Genomic DNA, 26,903 nt, shown 5'->3' with positions numbered 1-26,903 from the left:
TCTGAGGGGACTTATGGTTACTGACTGAACTATTTATTAATATACTATAGTATTACTATTAATACTATTTAACGATTTATAAGCAAATGGAAATTGAAAGGAATATGGAGCACTTACACTTGCGTGTGATCATTATGTTATTGAAAAGTGGGCAAATTGACCTCATACATCATACTTACTGTACTCTATTTTGCAGACTTCGCCTCAGAATGAAGTGTCTTCAATGCAATCATGTGTCTTTGGGCAAGGCCAGATTCTGCAGTGAGTGTGGCAGTAAGCTGCCAAACGAGTCATGTGACACGGCACCAGGTAGGCACTTCATATATCACATTCTCTCACTGCGATTTTACTTTTGATTTTGATTTTTTTTCTTAATATTCTTAATATCTTAATATTGAATGATTATTTATGCATATTTGTATTAATACATTTTCTTTCATATTTATTTCTGTTCAAGTTTAATTAAATAAAAGACCTAAAAAATACATTTATTTTTAGACAGGACATTTAAAGGAGAACTCGGCAACTCTAGCGAACTCTAGTCACTTCTTCGCTGATTTTCCCTTTTGTTGTCGCATGTTTTCCCCACGAGCTCCCCCTACAGCTGTGGGGGGGCGTATATTTCACAACACGGTCGTAAAAAACTCACTTGCGGCGGCCTCCTCCCCCTCTCTACCGCTGCTCATGTGCATTTGTTTTGATCAGAGCAAGCCAACTGTATCGCGTGGAGCTATGTCTACCGAGGTGGGTAATCTGGTAATACATCATACATGCGTGTGTTCTCGCTTCTCACGAGACTTCCAATTTCTATCTTGCCGGGACGGTAGTCCCCAAGTTGCAAGGTTGGTTTTCCGCCTGGGAACGCTGGGGGGAGCGGGGAAAGTCACCAATATCACCAGAACAGGTTGTTTAACCATCCAAATGATTTCTAGACAGTTTTATTAAGTTAAAAAAAGTTACCAAGTTCTCCTTTAAAGGCACACTGTGGAGAAATTGTGTTTTTGTCAAACAGCGACCCCTAGAGTCGCTGTGGAATACTTGCACTGTCGTAAATACCCCTTCACCCCCCCCCCCCCCCCCCCCCAGCCTCTACGTTAGGCTTATTTATGTCCTGATAATTATGTGAGATATTGAAAACTGTTCTCATGATAATCGCAAGAATCAACGTCAACAGCGTCGTCTGATATCCCTCAGGACTACGTGATAAATACATCTCACAACACCTGAGTTCAGCTGGCAAACTAGTTCATGAGGCAAGCTAGGCATAAAACATAACGCAAAAAACACGTAAGAGAAACGAGTGTTTGTTAGCAAGTCTGTTAACAGCTCTGATAAACGAAAGCTAGCTAGACATATGTGGAAATTATTGGACTGGTCTAATTATCAGCAATGGATGAATGAACAGCATGTAAAAAAATTACATACTACAAGCAAGCGCAACAACATACAACATAGAATGCAAACAAGTTTACAAATAAGAGATTTATTTACTGGCCACTTCGTGCATTTTCTCAGACCGGATAGCTATCAGATTTATCAAAACGATTCTATTTACACCTGGTCACATTAATGTGTTTTTGCGAAACGGATTTAAATCCGATCTTCAATTCTCGCGCTATATGCGGATTTAATGGAGTGCACGTCACCGAAAGCAACAGATATGAGCTGCATTATTGATCATCAGCTAAAATTTGAAAATCAAAGACCGCAATAAGAGAGAGCAGCAACAGCCCTGGTAAGATCATTTCATTTTCTTTACTTTTAATGATGATGATTGTGTGTTAAGCGTCTGCGACTTACTTTCACTTTGATTTGCGATAGTTTGCACGTTGGCTTGATGAATAGATGCTCAGTTGCTCAGCTGCGGTGATGCCTGTTCCAGCGCGTCGTCATATCTGGCAATAACATATAGCCTATAACACGCTCTCACACAGTTTTTTATTTATTTTTTTTAACATTTTTGGTTGGGAGTACAATTTACATATGTGGTTTCAACAACCAGGTGCACACTTGTCCAGTTTCGTCTGGAATGCGTCTCAGACCTCCTCCTGAAGTGGTTTGAGCTATCGGATTCAAATCCGTCTCGAATGCGTTTCGGAGGGCATTTACACCTGGTCTCTTCACGATCAGATAGCTATCCGGTCTGAGAAAACGCATGAAGTGGCCAGGTCTAAACACAACAGCCCCATGACGAAAACATACGCACGAAAGCCGAAAACAAACGCTGGTTGGCCTCTCACGTCCATAGACAGTATATAAACGCTCACGTCCAAATTTGAGGAAGTGGTGGGGGAAGTGACGTATGCCGTAAAGCAGCCGAATTTTGTAGTTCTCTTTGTGCTCGGGTTACTACCCCAACCCCGAAGTTACGTAGTGCCAGTAAAAGCGATACAGACCCCGTCAGGCTATGGCAGACGTGTCATTCAACCTATTGTAAGTCGATGTACCATCACAAGGGTCTTGGAAATATATTATGAAGGTTGAAAATCTACATAGTGTTCCTTTAACGTGTGTGTAACATCTAATGCAGTGCACAGAATGGTGTACAGCAGTGTCTGAATTCATGTATTTGTGGTCAGTAGTCTAACTGTGTTCCAGAATTCCAGATGAATGCAATAAAGTCCTGTCCTACATTTTTGTTTTCTTGTTGGAAATCCAGTTTCACTTAGAAATACTTGGATCCAAAATGGCTTTGAGAACGATGTTTCATGTTGACTTTTCAGTCAACCGATGTTGATATGCAAGTTATTTACTACACCATTTTAACAGATCTGATGTCATCATTCAAGGAATGACAGTGCGTACAGTCAGTCCTAAAGATAGGATTTAAATCTAGAATTAGGTGCAGTGTGAACAGGGTGTGTTTGACTGCTGTGTGACCTCCTTTTTGTTTTGTTTTTTCAGCCAAGCCACAAAACGAGTCTCAAGCATCCTCAAACATTCCACATGGCAGCGATCCAGCCATGAAGAGCAGCACAGGCAGTCTTATGAAGACAGACTGTCAGGATGTGAAACCCCAGGAGAACTGCAGACTCACCATTTACTTTCATGCAGTCCTGTCGAGAGACTTCAGGTTTAACCCAGAAGAGGATTATATTTTTGTAAGGGCCGGTAGTCACATTGGTAGCTGGGATAAAGATCTTGTTGAACTGTCTGTGTCACGGTTAGTAAAAGATTTTCAGGACCAGTTTTTGCTTATTCATTACTATAACCAGTTTTTAAGAATAATTTGATTTCAGGAATCTCGGAGAGCATGGATTTCTTGTTGAAGGGAAATTTGTTTGCAGAAAAGCTGATGCTGAAACTGTGTCCATCCCCTACAAGTATGTAGTGTATAAAGCTAAAAAGCATCAGAAGTATGAATTACATTATGAATACATCTATAAACTGGATTCACATGAAACCACCCACAGATGTCTGTCTGTGAAACCACATCTCCTAAATGATGAAGGTAGGTGAAGCTCATTAGAAGTATTTTTTTTGTTTTCAACTTTAATTTTCTTTTTTTTTATAAGAGACTTAATTTGTTCTTTTGGTGTGTTTCAGGGGAATGGCATCAGTATGATGATATCATCAGAGCAGAACCGTCTAATAATATGCTTGAATGGATTAAAAGAGCCAATTGGACTGATCAGAAGAAAAGTGTTCTCCAGGGAAGGAAAATCGCTGGTACAATCATGCTGGAAAATATCTTTGACCTCCTGACAAGCTGGAGCAAAGTGAACCTCAACAACTTCTTTAGTCAACTCCGACAGTTTTATGAGATCTATGGAAACCCTTGTGTATATGAAAGGAAACAGACGCAATGGTACCAACTCGGTTACAGTAAAGAAGATGTAAGGCATATACTGAACACATTCTTAAATTACAAGATTAGTTTCCCCAAGCAAGAAACTTCTGTCATCATTGCCTCACTCTCACACATAAAAAATACTACAGAATATTCAGAGTTGTGTGTATTACATACACTCACTTGAGCACTGAGCACCAACGTATGTCGTGTAGCAGCAGAGTATAAAACTGTGCATATACTGTATGGGTCAGGAGCTTAAGTAAATGTTTACATCAGAATGGTGATCTCAGTGGTTTTGACAGTGATTGTTGGTGCCAGACAGGCTGGCATGAGTGTTTCTGCAGATCTCCTGGGATTTTCACGCACAACAGTCTCTAAAGTTTTCTCAGAATGGTGTAACATCCAGTGAGGGGCAGTTTTGCAGACCAAAATGTCTTGTTGATGAGAGAGGTCAAAGGAGAATGGCCAGACTGGTTTTAGCTGACAGAAATTTTATAATTTTCAGTAAATTTTTTTGTAAATAATGACAGAATTTTCACTTTTTGGTGAACTTTGCCTTTAAGAGCACAGACTGGAATACATAATCTAGTGCTCAAATGTAAATGGCAACATGAAATTTAAATGCAGTCTCATTTTCATCTTGTCAGGTGAGCAGGCTTCTGAAGCAGTTCATGCTGGAGCGAGTGAGCCCAGAGCTACAGAAGGACAGCGAGGGAAAGAGTGCTTTCATCAATGAGCCACTGAAGGCTGCCCTCATCATGCTGTATGTGTGGAAACAGTATCGTCTAGAGTTAGACAATGGGACTCTGTCTCGTGTCTGCACTGCCCTCTGCCTGCCCAAATTACCCAAGGATGAATTCCTGTCCTTCTGGACTGATATAACAGAATCATTCTCAGAAATAAAAAAGTGAGTATTTTGTTAACAGTTATTTTGGTTATATGTAAATTATAGAGATCTCAAGAGAGCATGTTGCAAAGCAAAACGCCTCTAGAATAAAGAGGTGCTACATAGTGTGCTATATTCTTTTTAATTATTTAAATAATGGTAAAAAATATATTTAAGTTTAAAAAGTTACAGTTCAAATGATAGTAAGGAAATTGTAAAGAATTTCTTTAACAAAAATGAGCTTATTTTTTCCCCCAATGGAATACAAAGTGAAAGGTTCAGCAGAATGTTTACGCTGTTTTTTTGAAATCATACTACATTCAATATACTACAAAAGTTGCCCTTGCTTGTTATTTTTAAGCCTTCTTCAATACAATAGCTTTGTGTGGGGATAAAACTGAAATTTAAGTCATTATTCACTGAAAACCATGCCTTCCACCATAGCTTTAAACCGTCCAGAACAAAATATTGTTTTGATTTGTTTTTACAAATTGCCAAAATAATTTTCCGACAGCATGCCGCAAATTCTGTCAAGGAACCTTGTACAGTTTCATGTGCCAAGAACAGACCTGGGTCCAGCTTGTTTTAAGGAAAAGTATCAGTATCTAAAATGTCTTGATAACATTGATTTCATTCTTCAGCTTGCCTGACATGGTGGAGGCGCTGAACAACAGAGTGAGAGACGAGGACATGTCCGAATGGATCATCGTAATTCCACTTCTGCACCTTCTCAAAGGCACTTCAAAACCATTTGAGCCAGTGTTTACTAAGGTCAACTCAAAATCTGAGCAGAGCTGGGCTGGACTGCAGGGACTCAAATCAGTTGACGTACTTTCCCTTAGAACCCAAGAAAGAAGGTATTAAATTTGTCTGTAGGTTTCCAAATGTTTTTTCTGTTGTTTTAATTTTGAATTTCCATGTAAGATCATGTTAATATAAAACTTTTGGTTCTGTTTCATTCCTACTGACTGCAAGAGGCAGTGTAAACACTATTGGATTATCACAGCGCCAGCCAGATAGGTCGAGAGAATACACCAACAAAGTCACATGGTGATGTATGCTAAACCCTGGGGTCGGGGTCGGGGGCGTATGGTAAAAGTGGACAAAACTTTCACTTCGACAGAAATCCACTAGGGACATCTCATCTTTATGGGCTGTTTTTAGAGGAGTTTCCTACGCAGATATCTGCACTGCTGCTACCTGGGTTTCTTCATGTACGTCTGCCTGGTTTTATTAGGTCAACGTTGCTGCTCATCATGACGTTAGTTCTGCGGTTCTTTAGCAGCAGCCTTAATTTTCATCAGGTGGGTGGCATTCCTCATGACTATGTTGGTATGTGTCATCCAATAGTGTTCACACTGCCTCTGGCGGTCAGAAGGAATTCACAGAACCACAGTTACATGAATAACTAGCTTTAAACACTTTGGGCCCTATTTTAACGATCTAAGCGCATGATCTAAAGCGCACTTATGGCGCGTCCGAATCCACTTTTGCATGGTCTAAAAGGGTCATCCCTATTCTCTTAATGAGTAATGGGTGTGTTTTAGGCGTAACGTGCAATAAAATACAGGCTTTTCCCAAACCACTGAAGTGACCTCGACGTCCGGGTTAGCGGTAGCATTAGCCATCAGGCAAGTGTTATTTAAATAAACTCCTGATGTACTTACAAACTTTCCAATGCCTCGTTTTATGAGTACAGAACCTATTTGTACTACTGTAGAAGTTTAGTGCCATTCTGGGCATTATTAGTGCGGTAATTTACCAGATACATCATAGGAGCCGTTAGCACCTGCACTAACCCATCCGGCTGATGTCTCTAAATAAGCTCTGACTTTAATAATGTTCAACCAGGGGGAAAAAGCTTCTGGGGGGTGTTTGGCTCGAGGTCATGGTGCAAAGGACCCTAGGTTGATTTTACTCCGAACCATCCCTTTAAAGAGCAAGACCATCTACGGGACAAGCCGGATTCCACCATATCTTTATGTACTCAATATTAATCTTTTACATTGTAATCCTTTTATTTTTAACATTTGGTATGTTTGTGTGTGCGTCCCTGTGTGTGTAATAAGTAGAGTGTGTGTAATAAGCAGAGTGTGTGTAATAAGCAGAGTGTGTGTAATAAGCAGAGTGTGCGCACGTTGTGGACCCGCCTATAGGCGCACATTACTAACTCGCTCTTTAAATAACAAAAAATATATTGCGCCATTGACTTTAGACCAGGTTTTTGTTGTTTAATGGCTTATTTTTCAGTTCTATTTCAGTTCCTCAAAATAGCAACGCTCCAACAATGCTCCTGAACACACACATCGTTCTCAGACCAGCAGCTCATGAGCGCTAATGCATTTGCTATTTAAACAGCGTGGCGCAGGACGTGAAAATGAAAACTGCATCGGGCTGAATCTACGTATTGCACCGAGTGTATGATAGGACCCTTTATATTCCATTGAGAATTATTTATTTTTTTGTCATCATTGTTAAATCCCTCTATTTTAGAACAATGTTGAATCTCATGAAGACACATGGACATTTGTTTGAGGTAGACAGACTGCTGGCCCGGTCTTGGATGTATCTGATGACTGTAGATGAGTTGGCCGAGTGCAGCCCCATCATCCATGTAGAGCTCCTGGACATCCTGCAGCTTTTCTCCATGAAATGCCCCAATGATATATCCTACAGCACTTCCACAGTGAGTATCAAGCCATCACCAGAAATAACCATACATGTACAAACCAGAACAGATTAAGTGAGCATGCAGTATACCTTTGGCAAATAAAAGGAACTGTAACCGAGAAAAATGCTGTTGTTTGGACTGTCCATATTTAATTATTATTATTATTATCCTTTAGAGTGTAGCGGATACTCTGGAACACATTCAAAGTCACTTGCTCGAACAAAGATACAGGTAAAGTTCTTCAGCTTAAATTTAAGGAACAAATATTTAATTTTCATCTGAAATTATTTTTTATGTTTGAGTGAGTTCAGGATTTATTTCCTTATGTAAATAATATATTTGTAACAATTTGGTGTTGAAGTGGCAAAAGTCATGGTCCAAGTTGATTGGAGAAGTGGAGAAAATGTACATAACTTCCAAATTTGAAAAAAGAAGAAATAAAATAAAAATAGGGGCTTGTAGATAAGTACAGAAGAATAAATTCAGATCCAAACAAATCCAATAGCCCTATCAAGGTGTACTGGTTAACTTGCTTTCATTACTGTTGCAGCTGTCTGAATGAGGATTATGGCATTCAGTGCATACAAGCAACTTGCAAACTTCTTGAGAAGATCTGCAAAGGAGTTCATTACTACAGCTATACACCGAATTTCACTGACATTCCTGTTGCTTGCATGAACCTTGTGGCCTCTGCATCAGGATTTGCCCAGGTAATCCATCCTAAGATCATATTATCTTTGTTTAAAATTACTGATTAAAGCCAATAAATATTCAGAAGACATAACATTTATTCAATGTCAAATAATAATAATAATAATAATAATAATAATAATAATAATTTCAACCCCAAGGCAACTCAAGAAGCAGACACTTTTTCTGAGAAGACACTTGCTTTACTCAATGATGCCAAACAGACTGTGAGAGCGTGGATCGGACAAACTTTCAAAGGCAGGCTTTTAAACAGAAGTTATGTAACGGGTACCAGCTTCACTACAGAGGTTGAGGTAAGCAGAACAATATGTACATCCAAACCAACCATTTCAGTCCACACATTTGAAATCTAATATAAATATAATTTATTATGATATTTTATGTTCTGTTTTACAGATTTGGAATAACATTATTGCCATAGATTTCAAGAGTAAGGACTTCACTAAAGAATGGAGAGAGACATTTACTATGGACTTTGAGGGGAAATATCAACAAGTAATTATTTCACATTTTAAGTAAACACGACTATACATGACTAGTTGGGTTGGGAGTCAAGAACCGTTCCAATATTTACTTTTTTTTTAAAAATGCTAATAATCAAAAATGCTTGACTTTTAGTTTTGTTAACATTCTGCATTATTCCACTGTGCAGGAAACACTGTAAATACTAAAGGAAACATTAAAATACTAAAATACCTTCACAACTACTGAATCTACAGTAATATGGCAAAATAAATGATGTCTTAGCTTTAGAGTTTTGAACTTGCAGTATGAATTGATAATATGAATGTATTATAGATTAATATGAACTTTAGGCTCATCATATGTAAATCAGTGTAAATATTGATATTAAAATAATTTTGATATTGATATTGTAGATTTTGTTGACACATCTTCTGTGTTTGTAAACAAGCAATTTGTTTTCACTCTTATCAGGAAGATCAGCTGGATCAAATGCAGATTTATTGCTCAAAAATGAATGAACTTAACAGCTCCCAGCCTTTTTTGGTGGGTAGTGTAGAGAAGTGTGCTCTCCAGGCTATTACCACAATATGCCAGGTAAAGGTCTTTCACTTCATTCACACCATCCGCATGCACTGAAACACAAGCAGTTCTGCATGTTCACATTCTTCCACCCACGAACGGAACTGTCTGTGTTTTAGTTTGTGCACAAGAATAAACTAATGTTATGCAGGTTTATCCAATTGCTTCCTGCAGTGTTAATGAAAGATCATGTCAGGTAAAAGGGAAGCAAAACATTCCACTATAGAAATTTAAATTTAATTAAGCAATTCCTGATATTCAAAGTGTGGTTAAATTATTGAAAAGGTAAAGGTCATAATTATAAAACTTACTTCTATTATGAATTATTATTTTTTTGTAACTCAAGACACATTTCCTGTAAACTTTTATTTATACTATTTTTATACTCAACAAGCAAAAATACAGTTCATTGAATTGTACATTTAATCATAACAGGTCAACAGAGGATTCAACAAAAATGAATTACTGAAGTAGTACTTAAATATTTAACAAATTAAATAATTTTATTAGCAAGTTGCTCATTGTTACATTTGCGCTGTAGGCAAAAGCTGTGTTTGGAAATTCTGCCCTTACAGCACCTGTTAGCAGAAACAAACTAGATGTTTCAGTCCATACCTCACATTTTCTTTAGTTGGCACTGAAAGAAAGTCTCATCTTAACCCTCTGATGGTCTTTATTTATGTCTACACTCGAGTTTTTTGGGGTCTCTAGAGACCCCAGACAATAACATTTAATTTTATAACAAGATAATAGTTTTTTTTTTTACAAATGTAATTTTATTCTGTTTGTTAATGTTTTTACTCAACATTTGTGCAGTTTTTGGAGAATTTATGATATTTTTTAAATTTCTATAAATAAATAAATATTTAAATAGCCTTTTTACAGAAAAACAGCATTTGATGTAAAATTCACTTTATAAAAGACCCAGATTTCTAACTTTCATTCATGGGGATAACATGGATCATTTTAAATGGTTTAATGTAACATTTTTGCCCATTTTTTGGAAAATGCAGTTTTAAAATAAAAAATAATAATTTTAACCACTAGATGGCTATAGAGCTCCAGTATATGCTATTTGCTATTAGACTACCTGAAAGATATCTTTTCACAAGTTGGATTCATATCTAAATATTATAAAATCACAATTATAACAAAAATAAAATATTTTTGTCAAAGTTTAGCATTTTTTTGTACCAAAATTTTTTAATAATTCATAATAATACATTTTTCAATAATGTTACATTATGATTAGAATCAAACCTGAACAAAATGTTACAAAGAGAAATGTTGGAGTCTTAAGATTTTATCATTTATTTCAATCATTTATTTTTAATCTAATTCTAGATTCTAGACACACACAATTGTGTGTGTGTGTGTGTGTGTGTGTGTGTGTGTGTGTGTGTGTGTGTGTGTGTGTGTGTGTGTGTGTGTGTGTGTGTGTCTGAGAGATAAAGAGAGAGAGAGTGTGTGAGTACACATTGTCGATGTGCCAGTGTCACCACACCACTTTATATTTGTAGTGGTTCTGCATTTTGGATGATTTTATTTGACAAATTATAGCCTTACAAATGTTCCTGTGTGTGTGTGTGTGTGTGTGTGTGTGTGTGTGTGCACATTTTCAATGTGTCAGTGTCACCAATTTATTTTTGTGGTGGTACTGCATTTTGGATGATTTTATTTTACAAATGATAAGAGAACAGTTTTTATAGTCTCAAAAATGTATTCCTCTATATGTGTGTGTGTGTGTACACGCGTGTTGTGAGCAATATAATTTAGCATTGTGGATGTTTTTTGCATTGGTGGAAGTGTGCCACTTTATTTGTGCCATTTCTGTCGATGTGTTCTGCGTTGTTTCTGATTTTGATGATGAATTTTGTCTATTTTGATTGCCACGAGTGTCACAATTTTTGTCACGCTAACATAAAAACAGATATCATTCCAATTTTTTTTTTTTTTTTGTAGATCTAGAAAGTGTTGAGAGCCGTAGAAGGTTTCATACCATTTGGATAAAGGGGACATTTTTTTTAATTTGAGCAAAAGTCATTTGGGGTCAAAAAGACCCCGTAAACCATCAGAGGGTTAAAGATTTCATCATTCTCAGATTTGAAATACATGGTGAGACTTCCCCAGTGAAAAAAAATCTATACCAAAATGTATTTAAAATACATTTATTTCATACTAAGTATAGTACAAAGCCATTAACATATTTACTGACATGTCGCTTGAGACTTGAATATTATAATTAAACTTTATTTTGAGTACTTGTTTATTGCACAATGCACATTTCTTAATATTAAGCCTAAAATGTGTTTATTATCACTATTAGTAAGGATAGTATGATATAATCTGTATAATATCAGTATTTAAATACAATATATTTAAAGTGTACCCAAAGTATACTTGCAATAGTTCCACTTTAGCACAATCAAATATACTTAAGTTTATCTTTAGTTGAACCTCAGCACTATTTCTGGACAACTAAAGTGCATTAAGCACAAAATTAGTTGTTTCCAATTTAGTAGACTTTAAGTATACCAATTTAGTATACCAAAATTACAATTGCGGGGTATTTATATTAAGCACATAAATATGTAAATGTATTTATATATTTATACTGTAGTATACTTAGCATAAAATGCATGTATTTCAAATACATTTTAGTATATTTTATTTTTCACTAGGGTAGAGAGTTCTTTCTTGTTCCTTGGAAGTTGCAGTGTCAGTTGGTACACTGTTTCAAATTACTTTGTGTTTTATGCATTTTAATAAGACTGAAAAAGTTGAGTAGCATGTACACCTAAGTTACTGTTCAGACTTTTTAACAGACTAAATCTGAGGGGAAACCTTTTGAGAGATTAAATGAATACCGGAAATTTGGAAAGCTTGTGTCCACCATCATCCTAAAGTCCTGGCCAAAAGATGACAAAGGAACCAATCTGGAAGAAGAAGAAGTTTTTCTCCTACATCTTCAGGGCTGGACAGCAGCCAAAAATATCTTTCAGCTTCATGGTAATTATATGGTTTTCATCCACATTGCTTTTTAGTTTTAAAGACGGAAACAGGATGATGACAGAGATATTATTATTGTTTTGGCTGCAGGTGCTGATGAAAAACTGATCGATCAGCTTTCTGAAGAAGCTAAAGAGAGATTAGCCATGGCAACATCATTATTCACAAACACTTTAAATCAACTTGTAACAGGGAAAATAAAGATAAAGCTACTCAATCTCATCCTGCAGAAGAGGAATACTTTCTTTGAGCTGATTAATTTAGGTAAAATACCTCATGCATGAGATTTTACCCTTTTAACATACTATAATGTGAAGAGTCATGACCCTACTGTTTTTCCAGAGTGTTTTTGTGAAAATGAACAATACAAGGACACCAACGCCATGAAGAGGCTTCTTCTGTGTAGACAAGAGGAGGTGAAGGCTATCAAGCATGAGAGTGCATTGGTGGATGCCCTCATTACAATGTGCCGCAGTCTAGAGGAGCATGTGACTGGTAAACGCTGTCTATTGAACACCTGAGAATAACAGATTGTTTTTATAGAGATGTTAATACTATAATATTTGTTGTGATTTACAGTTGATTTTGAAGGGTTGGAAGAAAAACACCATATTGACATGGATGAGATGGACCTGCATGAGTTCATGGACATTCATTTATTAAATCAAATTCCCTCTCCAGTGTCACGAGTAGTCACCTACTTTAAACTTGATGATGATGTTCGATCTATGGCGGAGGTCCTAAATACCTATAAAGACAGCTACATTTTCAAATCTTGTTGGGTGAATGAGGCAAAGGAGTTTGCGGAGAGTGCCAGTGATTGTGGAATAATTCCTTCAGTGGAGGAATTGGATATCACTCTCGAAGATGTTAACAGAGAAATATTCAAACCATGTTATGATTCCTACAGAAACACATACACAAGCCTTAAAGACGGTAGCATAACTTTTGAAGAGATTGATGTAACATTCAAAGCCTACAAGGGAAAATATGAAGAACTGGCAGCGGAAGTTGCAATCATGTGCAAACTGGATCTCCGTGATGACCAGCGTTGGGTCCAGACAAGAATCCAGCAGATCGAGCAGTACCATGAGGTTCATCTGGCAGTAGAGTCGGCTCAGGTGGTCAAGATGGTCAAACAGACGCTCCGCCTACAAGGGGACTTTCAAGTCTTGGAGAAGTTGCTTTTTACTGTAAGTCATCTAATTTTTGCCAATATGCTTCCTGTTGTTAAATAAATGCATATAATATATATATATATATATATATATATATATATATATATATATATATATGTGGTATATGTTAAACCATGAGGCTTTCTTCTCTTTAAACAGTTGCATTTTAAACAAGAGCGTCTTGACAGCATTGACAATGAGTTGATGCAGGCAAAAACTGTGCTTGTTGACATCACAGATTCCCGTAGACTGTGCCTTCAGGAACTTGGCCTCAGGAAGAATTTTGTTATGTGGGTTAAAGAGGCTCTTGAAGGTAAAAAATTGGGGTTTGCACTGGTAATTTAATGTGATTTCATTCTTTTTTTTAATGCTCTTTTGTAAGCAAATGTTATTCCTCTTTATCACTTCAGACGTCAATGAGTTGAAAGTCTTTGTGGATTTGGCTTCCATCTCTGCTGGAGAGAATGATTTGTATGTGGATCGGGTGGCCTGTTTTCATGACGCAGTTCTTGGCTACTCCTCAATGCTCTATGATTTAAAGCCAGAGACTGACTTCAGGCTTTTTAAAGATATGCTAAAAAAGCTATGGAAGGCACTTGACAATGACCCCAACCTCCCTAAAAAATTGGTAAGAGTATCAGCTAGCATTGATAACCAAAAGAAGGGAACAAGATTCTTCATATTTTTGTTCACCAATCATTTTCTCTGTTTCAGTGTGACTCTGCAAAACACATAGAATGGTTGAAGACAGGCAAGAACAGCCATGGGTCAGTGGAACTGTCCTCTCTATCTCCATTTTTTAAGCCCTTGGGCCTAAACAATCTATGTCTGTCTGTAGCTAATGCTCTTAGCTACACAAGCTTTATTTTGTTTTGTTCCTCAAAGTTTCCAACAGCAATTCATTATGTAAGGCAAATAAGCATTGCATTCTCATCATTATTACATACAGTTTTTTCTTTCAAGTCAACTATTGGCATTTCAGACCATTTCAGAAAGTTAAAGTTGGTATGCTTATAGCTAGCTACCCGAATGTTAACATTAATGGCACTGAACCTTTTGGTAATGCAAGGTAAATTGCCATCTCAAATGGAAAGCAAGAACACGTTAAATATGTAAAACAGGATCATACTGACAATGAATTGCCGTTGACAGGAACATGGGTTGCACCATGCCTTTCAGCTGGAGAATTGAAGATTGTCTAGAGGACCTCTGGGTACATGCTGTGCAGCGAGAAGGTATCTTTGCTTATTTGCTTTGCTTTATATGCTATGTTTTTTTCCTGAGCAATCATGCTTAAATTGGTGTGGTTAGTTGTCATACAAAGTTTTCACAGTTTTCCATTCCTTTAACTCTTTTATTTACAGTTCAAAGGAAAAAGTAAATTACAAATGTTGTCTTTGCATTTCTGTCACCAGGACACTCTCTAAAGCAATTTGAAGAGTTTTTTTGGAAGACGCCCTTGGGCAGGTACATCTCTGAAGCATCCCAAGAGATGCAGATGGAGTTTTTCCACAGGTATCTCCAGGATTTCGTCTATATAACCATGAATGTAATATCGAAGGTGGACCTCGAGGTGAGAGTCAGACCCTTTCAAAGATACTTTTTTCCCCTATCATCTGCACGTCCAAGCACACACACTTGTTCATGTGTTGATATGATTGTGTGTCTGTTTTTACATTTTAGCTCTTGTGTGGAGCCCTTACTTGCAGTGTACATGAGCTTAGAGATGGGCAGGAAGCACACAAGGGTGAAGTAATTTCTCTGCCGTGGGTTCATGCTGCCTACCATCACTTCAAGAACCGAATACAGAACCTCTACCGGATGATCAGTATACAGCCTCAGATAGCTCAGATGCTGCAAGATAACAAATGTGCAAGAGAGGGCAAAGAACTTGTAAGTGCTTGCAACTTTCTTCTGCTTCAAAGGTTTGAATGAAAATACATATTACATGGATTGGATGTGGATGTTCTTCTTTGGTTACTTCCCCCTGACCGTCTTTCTGTTTCTCAGGTGTTAGATGTGTACGCTGCTGTGGCCTGTATTGAATACCTGGAGCCCCAGACTCTAGATGGAGATGCTGAAAGTCGGGCCTGGCTTAGATGTGTGAAAAAGCTCCAGGTGCCGATTGAGTTGGTCTGCTGTGAGGAGAGCGTACGCCACTATGGAAAGAAAAGCAAACAGATGGTCACCCACATCCAGTGAGTTATTATTAGCTATAAAATATGTTGTTCTATCATCAGTGTTTTTACAAGTAACATGTTATCTGTATATATTTGTTATATTTATTGCATGATAGCACCTACAGCTGTTCTGTTCTTCAATTTTCAGTAGGTACATGGATAATTGGTTCTTAGCCATTTTGACTTTGAGGCCTCCTGTTCTCCACAACAATAGGGGCTTTTCACACTGGGTAGCTCTAGGAACTTAGTTCTAGGATCTAGCCACCAGGGTGGTTCCCCGAGAACTAATGGTTCCCTTAGGAACATTTTACTGGTTGCGCTGACAGTATGAACTCTGAAGTGACGCAAGCTGCGATTGTTGTTGTGACTTTTATTTTGACTGAGCGGCAGACCTTTATTATTTTGACGGCGCTGAGAACACCAGAGTCTGAGCTCACAGTGCTTGCATTCTCCGTGTTCATAAGTTTACGATCTGTCTAACAGTCAGACAGCCCTGTCTAATACGTTATACATAGAAAGTAGACAGTGATGAAAAGTTATTAGCGTATGTCGTGTGGTTGATGTCCAGTGTTGCTGAGCAGAAACACATGATCATGTTTCTCTTGGTCTCCTCAAAGTTGCGTTGGGTTGCGAATACGCACAAAAAGTATTCTCGTCGCTTGATAAACTTAAGATTGAGCCACTGGAGTCACTTGGACTATATAAACGATGTCTTAAATACATTTTCTGGGCCAGCAAGTTCCAATCACATAGAAGCCTATGGAGGAGTGATCCAGCTCTCAGATTTGTGTTCTGAAGATGAACGAAGGTCTTACGGGGTTGGAACAACATGAGGGAGAGCAATTACTGACAGAATTTTCATTTTTGGATGAACTAACCCTTTAATGCCCTAATGTCAAAATTTTGATAGTAAGTGGCAAAAAAATCCAAAACAAAATGAGATTTTTACCAAATTTGACACACACATGTATGGGCTCACTCTGAGAACACATAAGTGGTGGAACTGCGCCACTTGGTGGCACTATAATAGAACAAAACAAGGACATTGCCATTAATTACAATATAATATCATGATATTAAATGCAACACTTTATGAATGCATTGGTGTACCATTACAAAACTCAGTATGTGTCTTGATAATCCATTAAATCATACTTTTAGTTACTGTATATGATTTTTCAGCCATATTACTTTGGTCACTGTTGCTATAGTTCCTGGCTTGAATGCTGTTGTACATTCATACAGACAGTATTCAAGACTGTAAGTTGCCGTGTGAATGGAACATTTAGAGACTCACATGCAGTTGTCAATTCCAAAAACTAACAGTGTGAACTTAGCCCTAGTTTCTGTTCATTAAATTTTTTATGTTTTGTGAGCAGAATTTTCCTTAGAATTCAAACTAATTTTAACCAGTTAATTTGCATGCCTTTTTTCAGTTGTACTTGATTTACTGGATAAGGATTAAGAATAAGGATTTTTATTATTTTTAAGGGTAACACTTTAGTTTAGGGTCCAGTTCTCGCTATTAACTAGTTGCTTATTAGCATGGATATTACTAGGACATTGGCTGTTTATTAGTACTTAAAGCACATATGAATGCCTTATTTGCATGACCATATTCTACATCCCTTAATCTATTCCTACCCAATACCTAAACTTAACAACTACCTTATTAACTATTAATAAGACGTAATTAGGAGTTTAGTTAATAGTAGTTAAAAGTCGTAGTTAATAATGAGAATTGGACCCTAATCTAAAGTGTGACCAAATTTTTTTACTCAGTTTCTTTTATTAATTTACAATACTTTCCAGGTCTAGAAACACACTTTTTAAATTAGTCTTCGTATATCCCAGTTTTCTGTGGGAATCCTGTTTCTTCAAAGGGGAAACATTTTTTGGTTAAAGGAGAACTCGGCAACTCTAGCGAACTCTAGTCACTTCTTCGCTGATTTTCCCTTTTGTTGTCGCATGTTTTCCCCACGAGCTCCCCCTACAGCTGTGGGGGGGCATATATTTCACAACACGGTCGTAAAAAACTCACTTGCGGCGGCCTCCTCCCCCTCTCTACCGCTGCTCATGTGCGTTTGTTATGATCAGAGCAAGCCAACTGTATTGTGTGGAGCTATGTCTACCGAGGTGGGTAATCTGGCAATACATCATACATGCGTGTGTGTTTATGTCGAATCGCCGTAAAGCAATTCGTGTTTCGCGCTCGTTCTCGTTCTCGCTTCTCACGAGACTTCCAATTTCTATCTTGCCGGGACGGTAGTCCCCAAGTTGCAAGGTTGGTTTTCCGCCTGGGAACCCTGGGGGGAGCGGGGAAAGTCACCAATATCACCAGAACAGGTTGTTTAACCATCCAAATGATTTCTAGACAGTTTTATTAAGTTAAAAAAGTTACCAAGTTCTCCTTTAAGGGGATGAAACAAGAAATATCTTGAATTTTTTTTTTAGCTGTTTTTTTTTTTTTACTTGTTTTGTTATATTTTAAATCATTTTAAGTCATCTTGAGGCCCCCTTGGACATTTGCTAAGGTCCTCTAGTTGAGAACTACTGCTTTTGATTGCATTGCATTGATATAATATATAACTTATGTACTGCATTTACTTACAGTTCAGTTAATGAAGATATGTCAAAGTGGTCAGGGCCATCTAACTTAATGCTGCTATAAATGTTATATGTGTTTGTTTGTGTGTGTGTGTGTGTGTGTGTGTGTGTGTGTGTGTGTGTGTGTGTGTGTGTGTGTGAGATAATCCATTTTCTTCTATTCTATTCTGAATTTTACTTGTATTTAAATTCCTCCATAGATTCAAAATTGAATTACAATTCTGTATCTTGTTTGCTGCCTTATTTGGGAATTGAACTGGAATTATCAAGGCATTCTTAGTTCAGTTCTGAATGACACTCAACCCATGTGCACAGTGCTCGCTTGCATGCAAATAAAACTCAGATAATTTACTCTACATGGTAATGATCAATATTATCATGTATGATCATTTGCATTATTGTATTATTAATTTTCAGACACGGCTGGCGGCGCATTTACTCTCTGGCCCTGTTTGTGGAGCACATGCTACTGGGTGTTGGAGACGTGCACTTGAAACTCAGGCCACTGGTTCTGGAACATACTCAACGCCTAGCACAAGTGAGTCGACTTGTAGTCCTCTCTCAAATAGTTCCTTCAGCAGTTTCATTTCAGCTTATCAATACTCCTCTGTTTGCTAAAGGTCCTAGAGAAGAACTCAGACCTCAAAAAGAAGCAGCCGTTCGAGGCAGTGATCACCGTACTCAAAGCCTGCAAAGATGAAGCATCTCAGAGCTTTCTTAGGTTTGATTTGATATTAGTTTTACTTTTTTTTAATCAAAGAGTTTAGTAAGAGGCTACTATTATAGGATTTTGGTGATTTGTCTCTCGCTACGTTTACATAGACACTCTTTATTTTAATCGGAATGAAATCATTCCCATTGATGAATCCAAATGTAGTATTTACATGAACATTAAATAAAGTGATCAGGTTGATGTGCACATTTATATGTTACAAGCTTGTAAGAATTGAGAAATTAGGAGATGCCGGACAGTCTGGTTGAAGAGCGACCAGACCCTGAGAGAACAAAGGACCTCTCTGGAAATTAACATTTGAACTCCCCCTCGTGCACTATCGAGACGAAAGTCTGAGTCATCCTAGTCTACATCTCTTTCCCTCTCCCCCCCCTCCTTCTCCCCCATGTGAAGATCACCAAGGACTCGCCCAAGAATATATGGTTTAATGTGAATGATTAACATCGAGTATTATACATATTTAGTATCATTTGAAATGTCTCATTGCGACTGGTACAAATGTCTCATTTCCAAATAAGTAAAACAAAAGGCAATAAGGTTTTTAAGAGTTTAGGGATAACTGGCACACAAAGGAAGATGGTCTAGACAAATGGTCTCCTACCCCCAAAAGGTGTAACCTCTGAATGCAAATTTCCATGTTTCCGTGTGAAAGAGGTCTGTGTATATAATGGAATGCAACGAGAAGATTGGGGCCTTCTGTTACTCAGATGAGCCCATGATGTTGAAGGACCTCAAAGAATTCAGCATCATGTATTTCCTAATGTCGGGTTCGCATCTCTTTTCTTTATTCCAGAGCTTTTGATGTTTTGTATTGATTATCTTTGAATTGATTATGAAATTGGCATAATACATTTACCTGACATAATAAATTGTTACATTTTATTATTCTAACCGTTTTTGACATTATTTTCATTAAAGAGTTAAAAGGAATAGTCCAACATTCGCTCACATTTAATGATGCACAGATATCATTAAAACCTTTTCATTTATGGAGTCAGATGAAATAACGAGAGAATACATATTCAAATGTATTGCATTTCACAATCAAAAAATACTTTGCCTCGAGAAAAGACAGTAACACGTTGAGACTTTCCACGCTGGTCGGATGCCGGACTTTGGGCCGATCGAGCGCCAGCTTAAAAGCTTAAAATGGATTTGATCTTTTGACTGTAACACACTGAAGAGATTTAGAGAAAAGTTTAAACCACTCCTTAACAATCCTGATAAAATTTGTCGTATTTGGAAATTCATACCGATTGACGTGGTTACATGCAACTTTTATTCGGACTGGGCTAGTGGGCTATAAGTCTGATTACAAACAGATTATAAGGGTCCATGTAAATTTGGCTACTGTTTGTTTACCCAGGTTTGGTGTTCAGGCTTGTCCAGCGTGCATGGGTGACCCTCGGGACCCTTTGAGTCTGCCGTGTGACCACATCTATTGCCTGAGCTGCATCAAGAGGTGGCTGGTGCCCGGTCAGATGCACTGCCCTCTGTGTATACAGGAGGTGCCTGGTGACTTTGAGCTCAAGGCCTCTGACACAATACGGTATCTAAGAATTGTCTGTGCTGAATAGTTGTGCTTTATCTTTCTGTTTGCCTGTTTTCTCTCTCTCTCTCTCTCTCTCTCTCTCTCTCTCTCTCTCTCTCTCTCTCTCTCTCTCTCTCTCTCTCTCTCTCCTCTCTCTCTCTCTCTCTCTCTCTCTCTCTCTCTATTAGTCTAAAAGATCGTGTGCTTATTTTGGTCATTAGGAGTCTCATCAATCAAAACGCATTGTTCAGAATGCGATGTAATGCTTTCTTCATTGACCTGGTGTCCAGCGTGTGCTTCAAGGACAACACTCCTCCCAGCAGAGACATCATACTCCACCTGTTGTCTCTTCTGATGGTCGAGGCCTGCTCGGTTCCTCAGATCAGAGGTACGTCTGTTAGTAATGTGTATGCGTGGAGGACTGGATTCTGCTAAATGATCAGAACGCTGTTCTTCATGCTCTCAGGGCAAGACCGCAGGTTCTTGACTAAGGCTCTCTCTACCTCCGATGACTCTGTGGATAAAAATACAGTGGTGCGTTCAGTGGTGCTGAAACTCCTGCTCAAATACAGGTGAGTGCAGGAAATCTAACAGCAATCACTTACTCAAAGAAAATATATTTCCATATATTTATGATCGTCATATTAAATTGTTTAATATATTGAAAAATATACAGAATAATATATTTTGTTAATATATTACAATATATTAATAACATAAGGAATTGCCACTTTTCATATATTTTGAAAAATATGTGACAATATAGTAACTATGTTACACTAATGTGTATTCACGTAAGTTACTGTCACTCAATTGAGTAATATTTCTGCTACACAAAGTATTGGAGTTGTTAATGAGGAAAGTTGTGTTGGTATTACTTAAGGGTGCATGTTGGTGGACTTCCGGCTGACGTGTGGGGAGTAGCTGCGTTTCGCCCGTGCTCCCACAGTTTTCATTTTAAAGGTTATTTTTTGGCCCATCAACGAGATGATTATCCAGTTTATTAGTCAGCTTACTACTTTGAAATTTTCTGGGTAAAAATGACTTCGAAATCTAGACAAAACACAAAGAAAGACGAAGTTAAGAAAGACGAAACACAGGCTAGCGGGAATTTAACAGATATGGCTACTCTGACGACACTGCTGGAAGAACACAGGGCGGCATTGTCTTCGGAATTTAAAATTTCCCACGAATAGGGCCTACTAATTTTTCTCCCATGTTCATCAGTCATATTCACAAATAGATTTTTTCTTATTAGACAACAGACTACTTTCAAACCTATCGAGCTGTGAATATCACAGCATTGTTATTTCGGATCACGCACCCACCTCTGTTGACGTTAATCTTTCTCGGTTCACACCTTTTCCCAAACAGTGGCGCTTCCCCTCTCTCTTTATGGCTAGAGATGATTTCAAACAATTTTTGACTGAGCAAATAGCCCTATTTTTTGAGGTCAACGATATGCCAATTATTAGTAGAGGGACTCTTTGGGAAACTTCTAAGGCATATTTAAGAGGTATGATAATTTCTTATTTTTCTGGCAAAAATAAGGCTGAAAAGCTTAAATTAAATACAATTCTTATGGACCTACAAAGTTTAGATCATCAGTATGCTGTTGATCCAAATAAAGATCTGTATAAAGAACACCTTCGTTTACAAATGGAATTTGATCTTTTGACCTCAAATAAGGCTGAAGCGCAGTTGCTTAAATTTAAGCAATGTTTTTATTTATTTATTGGGTGATAAGGCAGGTAAATGATTAGCTCATCAAGCTAGAGCATCAGCAGCATCAATGCTGATTAATGGAATAAGGTCACCACAGGGAGACGTGTTTCATGATCCACATTAATTTAATAGCATTTTCCTAGAGTTTTATTCAGGCCTTTATACTTATGAGCTTCCCTTATGTTCTGACTGTTGGCAATGGCCCTTGGATTAGATCACTTTACAACATTGATAGTATCATGGCTAGGACCCTTGGTGACCCAATATCAGTTTCTGAGGTGGTTGAAGCTATCAAACTTTTACAGAATGGCAAGTCACCAGGCCCTGATGGGTTTACTACTGAGTTTTATAAAGCGTTTTCTACATCCCTAACACCTGCACTACAGAATATGTTTAACAAGACTTTTTCTAAAGGCTGCCTACCTCCCACCCTGTTGATTGCCAAGAAAGACAAAGACCCCTTACTGTGTAGCAGCTATAGACCCATCTCACTTTTGAACGTGGATAATAAAATTTTAACTAAGATTTTATTGCTGCGTTTACAACAAGTGTTGTCCCAAATCATTTTGGATGACCAAACAGGTTTTATGATCGGAAGACATTGTTTCTTTAATACAAGGAAATTTTTCAATATTCTCAATATACCTAGTTCAGATGTGTCAGAAGTGGTTCTGGCACTAGACGCGGAAAAGGCGTTTGATATAATCGAGTGGGGATATCTGTTTTGTGTAATAGAAAGCCTTGGTTTTGATGATTGCTTTATTTCCTGCATCAAATTACTGTATGTCTCTCCACAGGCATCTGTGTTAACTAATGGTGTGGTTTCACCACCATTTTTACTTCAGAGGGGCACTAGGCAAGGCTGTCCTTTGTCACCTTTGCTTTTTGCCTTTGCCATTGCCATTGAGCCCTTAGCTATCTGGCTTCGTGAGGATGTAAATTTTAAAGGTATAAATTGGTTAGGTAGAGAGTATAAATTATCCCTATATGCAGACGATCATCTACTCTTTATTTCTGATCCAGAGACTTCTGTTCCTATTATTCTGAACATTCTAAACCATGTCGGTAAAATTACTGGGTATAAGATTAACTTTCATAAGAGTGAGTTGTTCCCTGTAAATTCTTTGGCCAATAACCTTGAACATTCACTTATACCATTTAGATGGGCGGCTGATAGATTTAAGTATTTGGGTATTATTGCGACCAAATCTTTAACTGGAATGTATGTTTCTAATTTTGTCCCCTTACTTAAAAAGGTTGAGTCTGACATGGAACGTTGGGCTAACCTCCCTCTTTCTCTTGCTGGGCGTATAAGCCTAATCAAGATGACTGTTCTTCCCAGGTTTTTGTACTTATTTCAACATATTCCAATTTTCCTTAAGAAAAAGTTTTTTTATGGATTTGGACAAACGAATAATTTCCTTTTTATTGGGAAATAGGTCAGCTCGAATTAAGAAGTCAATTTTAGAGCTCCCTAAAAACAAGGGAGGTTTTGCACTCCCAAACTTTTTGCACTATTATTGGGCTTGCGATTTCCAGAAAATTTTATACTGGAGGAACAGTCTGAATTCTGAACCCCCCTGCTGGTCCTACCTGGAACAGTCCTCAGCACGCCTCTCTCTGCACTCAGTTATATGCTCTCAACTACCATTGCCTACCAACATTAGTTCAAATTTAGTTATATGCTCTCAACTACCATTGCCTACCAACATTAGTTGGTAGGCAATGTTAAGATATGTTAAGATATGGACTCAATTTAGAAAGCACACTGGTTTGTATAAGTCTTCTACCCTCTTTCAAAGTCCACAGTTTTGCACCCTCTAGTATGGATCAGGTGTTTCGAATATGGTTTGATAAAGGCATAAAGACCTTTGATGATCTCTATGAGAGTGGAGTTTTCTCATCCTTTAATAACCTTTCCAAAAGATTTGACCTACCTAATTCCCACTTATTTCGTTTCTTTCAAGTCAGGCACTTTGTGCAAAAACTATTCACTCACTTTCCGAATCGCCCCCCTGAATCTCCATTGGATGACTTCTTAAAGCTTGAACCACATTCAAAACATTGTATTTCTGTCATTTATAATCTGATTCACAATATTAATCCAGTCTCTGCAAGTAGGGCCAGAGGTGCGTGGGAGGGAGACTTGGGATTTGAGATGTCTGATGAACATTGGGAGCTTATTCTAGATCTCACTCACACATCATCTATATGTGGAAGACATGGCCTCATACAGTGTAAGATTCTACATAGGGTTTACTATACAAATGCTAAACTTGCTAAAATATACCCCTCTGTCAGCGATGCATGTAATAGGTGCAAGCAATCACCAGCAGATCTCATTCATATGTTGTGGGGATGCCCTAAATTATTTGATTACTGGACTAAAATATTCAAACTTTTGAGGGATGCCTTTGCCATAGATATTGATACAAATCCACTTCGTTGATGTTAACCTTTCAGTAATGGATCAAAAGGCTCTAGCCTTTACTACTTTACTAGCGAGACGTCTCATACTTTTAAAGTGGAAACATGCCTCACCCCCTTCTTTTGATACATGGCTGAAAGAAGTGTTCACTTGCATTAAAATGGAAAAAATCAGACTGTCACAGGCTGGTTCTTTAAGGACCTTTGATAAACTGTGGCACCCCTTTTTAAATTATTTACTAGCTAACTCTCAAGACACTTAAGCTGAGATGTTCCAAGCAGAAAAACTAATAAAGAAATTTGAATGTTGAAAACATGTAGCCTAAAGTGTAATCGGTCAAACACAAATTAGTTAAGTTCAAAATACTTGAAATACTGATGCTGGGAGTTGCCTACATTTTTTTTTTTTTTTTTTTAAAACAAGGCAATATTTTATACACTGAAACTGATTGCCATAAATTTCTCAAGGATATTTTAGTCAAAGTTATAAGTTCCTAATACAAAGACATACAAAATGAGCAAGGATGAAACAGGATCTATGAGCAGCAGCTTTATTAAACAAAAACAAACTCAAATCTTTAACAAACGAATTCTCAGGAACAAGATCAGAAACAGAACAACCAAAACATGTAACGTTAAGAACTGACAAAGGACTCGGGACTCTGGACGAGGACCGGCAAGTCAGGCGCGGCGGCCATCTTGACCGAGGGCTCTGAAGCGGCAGCGGCCATCTTGACAGAGGGCTCTGGCGTGGCGGTGGCCATCTTGACTGAGGGCTCTAGCGTGGTGGTGGCCATCTTGACCGAGGGCTCTGATGCGGCGGCAGCCATCTTGACCGAGGGCTCAGAAGTGGTGCTGGCCATCTTGACCGAGGGCTCAGAAGCGGCGGCAGCGGCCATCTTGGCAGAGGGCTCTGCCTTAACTGGACTCTGGACAGGGACTGGAACCTTCCCTTCCCCCACAGTGAAGGTGGAGCCACCCTTTAGAAGGGCATAGTCCATGAATACGCTCAGGGATGCTTGAGGACCATCACGGACGAGAATGGATTGAAGTGAGTGGTTGAGTCCATGGCAGAAAAAGTCAATCAGAGCATAGTCTGGGAGGTTGGTGGAATTACAAAAAAAAAATAAAATCACTGATGTGGTCCTCGAGCGAGCGCATTCCCTGGCCAAACAAATAAGCTGTAGTGCTGCTAGATCCATTTTGGGTCAGTTCTTCTGTTACAATCGGTTGCAGCAAGGATGAAACAGGATCTACGTGCAGCAGCTTTATTAAACAAAAACAAATTCAAATCTTAAACAAATGGATGCTCAGGAGCAAGATCAGAAACAGAACAACCAAAACATGTAACGTTAAGAACCAAAAAAAGAACAAGACAGAACACAGGGTTTTATATAGACAGAACCGAAGAGCAAATTAACAAGACACACCTGAACTGAACTAACAATTAATCAAACACCATAGAAACAAACAGACAGAAACAGGCAGGGGGCACAGACAGAACTGAACCAATTGACAGAACACAGACAAAGACAGAAATCAAAACAGACTGACAATTACCCCTTTTCCACCAAGGCAGTGCTGGTGCCGGTTCGGAGCCGGTGCCTACTCGCGAACCAGTTCTTTGTGTTTCGACAGCCGAAGAACTGGTTCTCGGCCAGGAAAATTGGTTCCAAAGCGGCACCAGCTCTTTGCTGGACTAGAACCGTTCTTTTACCACCTCATGCCTACTTCGGGGGCTGGGGGCGGGGTTATTGTCGAACTTCTTCTCGAACGTAACCTCCGTCTATAGTAATCAAGACAAGCAGCACAAATGTGTTCTAAACGTCTTCTTCTGACCCCAATATAGGATCGCAAAGCCAGGAGAAACATTTGCAGAAAGACGATGTAGTCCGCCATTGTAATTGTTATGCTTGAATTTGGCATAAGCGTTTCTAGGAAAGCTAAGACATAGCCAAAGGCAACATACTCAGTGATGTAATGACGTCGTTCGCTGGGCTCTCTAGTCAGTGGAAAAACAAACCGGTTCTGAGAAGGTTCGCAAGTTGAACCAACTTTGAACCAGCACCAGTTCCGAACCAGTTCTTTTTTGGTGGAAAAGGGACAAATGTGACACCCTTCTTATACATTTATGGATATAATGTATGTCTTCCTATTTCAGCTTTGATGATGTGAAGCACTATCTTCAGCGGCATCTGACAGAAGTTGAGCAAAGCAACATCATCAAGGAGACTGATAAAACTGAGCTTTATTCATTGTTCATAAACTGTTTAGAGGTGTGTATATCACTGCCCTCACCAACTCAGTTCGCTTGTCATATTTTACAGCTTTGTTGTAGTTCCCTTTCGAATGGTCAGTCGTATTGCGTAGCTATACGCAATGGGAAAACTCCTTTTTCTCTGAATATT

General features: G+C 38.2%; 1 protein-coding gene across 1 annotated transcript in view; it reads left to right on the top strand.

Annotated features, from left to right (window-relative positions):
* Positions 1–209: 209 nt before the first annotated feature.
* Positions 210–26,903, top strand: part of LOC311095396 (E3 ubiquitin-protein ligase rnf213-alpha-like) — a gene marked incomplete at its 5' end in the record, with an annotated part of 61,696 nt that continues 35,002 nt past the window's right edge. Inside the window, 29 exons of the mRNA XM_084133880.1 lie at positions 210–309; positions 2,905–3,163; positions 3,240–3,451; positions 3,547–3,836; positions 4,441–4,700; positions 5,321–5,536; positions 7,173–7,365; positions 7,526–7,581; positions 7,901–8,060; positions 8,202–8,354; positions 8,458–8,556; positions 8,998–9,120; positions 11,931–12,114; positions 12,205–12,378; positions 12,457–12,609; positions 12,694–13,307; positions 13,452–13,605; positions 13,703–13,920; positions 14,007–14,059; positions 14,445–14,527; positions 14,708–14,865; positions 14,976–15,185; positions 15,303–15,490; positions 18,497–18,617; positions 18,700–18,800; positions 20,179–20,361; positions 20,565–20,731; positions 20,810–20,915; positions 26,657–26,771. Of these exons, the coding sequence (XP_083990006.1) occupies positions 210–309; positions 2,905–3,163; positions 3,240–3,451; positions 3,547–3,836; positions 4,441–4,700; positions 5,321–5,536; positions 7,173–7,365; positions 7,526–7,581; positions 7,901–8,060; positions 8,202–8,354; positions 8,458–8,556; positions 8,998–9,120; positions 11,931–12,114; positions 12,205–12,378; positions 12,457–12,609; positions 12,694–13,307; positions 13,452–13,605; positions 13,703–13,920; positions 14,007–14,059; positions 14,445–14,527; positions 14,708–14,865; positions 14,976–15,185; positions 15,303–15,490; positions 18,497–18,617; positions 18,700–18,800; positions 20,179–20,361; positions 20,565–20,731; positions 20,810–20,915; positions 26,657–26,771 (5,103 nt within the window). The remainder of the gene's footprint in view (positions 310–2,904; positions 3,164–3,239; positions 3,452–3,546; positions 3,837–4,440; positions 4,701–5,320; positions 5,537–7,172; positions 7,366–7,525; positions 7,582–7,900; positions 8,061–8,201; positions 8,355–8,457; positions 8,557–8,997; positions 9,121–11,930; positions 12,115–12,204; positions 12,379–12,456; positions 12,610–12,693; positions 13,308–13,451; positions 13,606–13,702; positions 13,921–14,006; positions 14,060–14,444; positions 14,528–14,707; positions 14,866–14,975; positions 15,186–15,302; positions 15,491–18,496; positions 18,618–18,699; positions 18,801–20,178; positions 20,362–20,564; positions 20,732–20,809; positions 20,916–26,656; positions 26,772–26,903) is intronic.

The sequence above is a fragment of the Abramis brama genome (assembly GCF_963993115.1).
Source record: "Abramis brama genome assembly, chromosome: 13".
Taxonomy (NCBI): domain Eukaryota; kingdom Metazoa; phylum Chordata; class Actinopteri; order Cypriniformes; family Leuciscidae; genus Abramis; species Abramis brama.
This window is presented reverse-complemented; position numbering and strand designations above follow the sequence as displayed.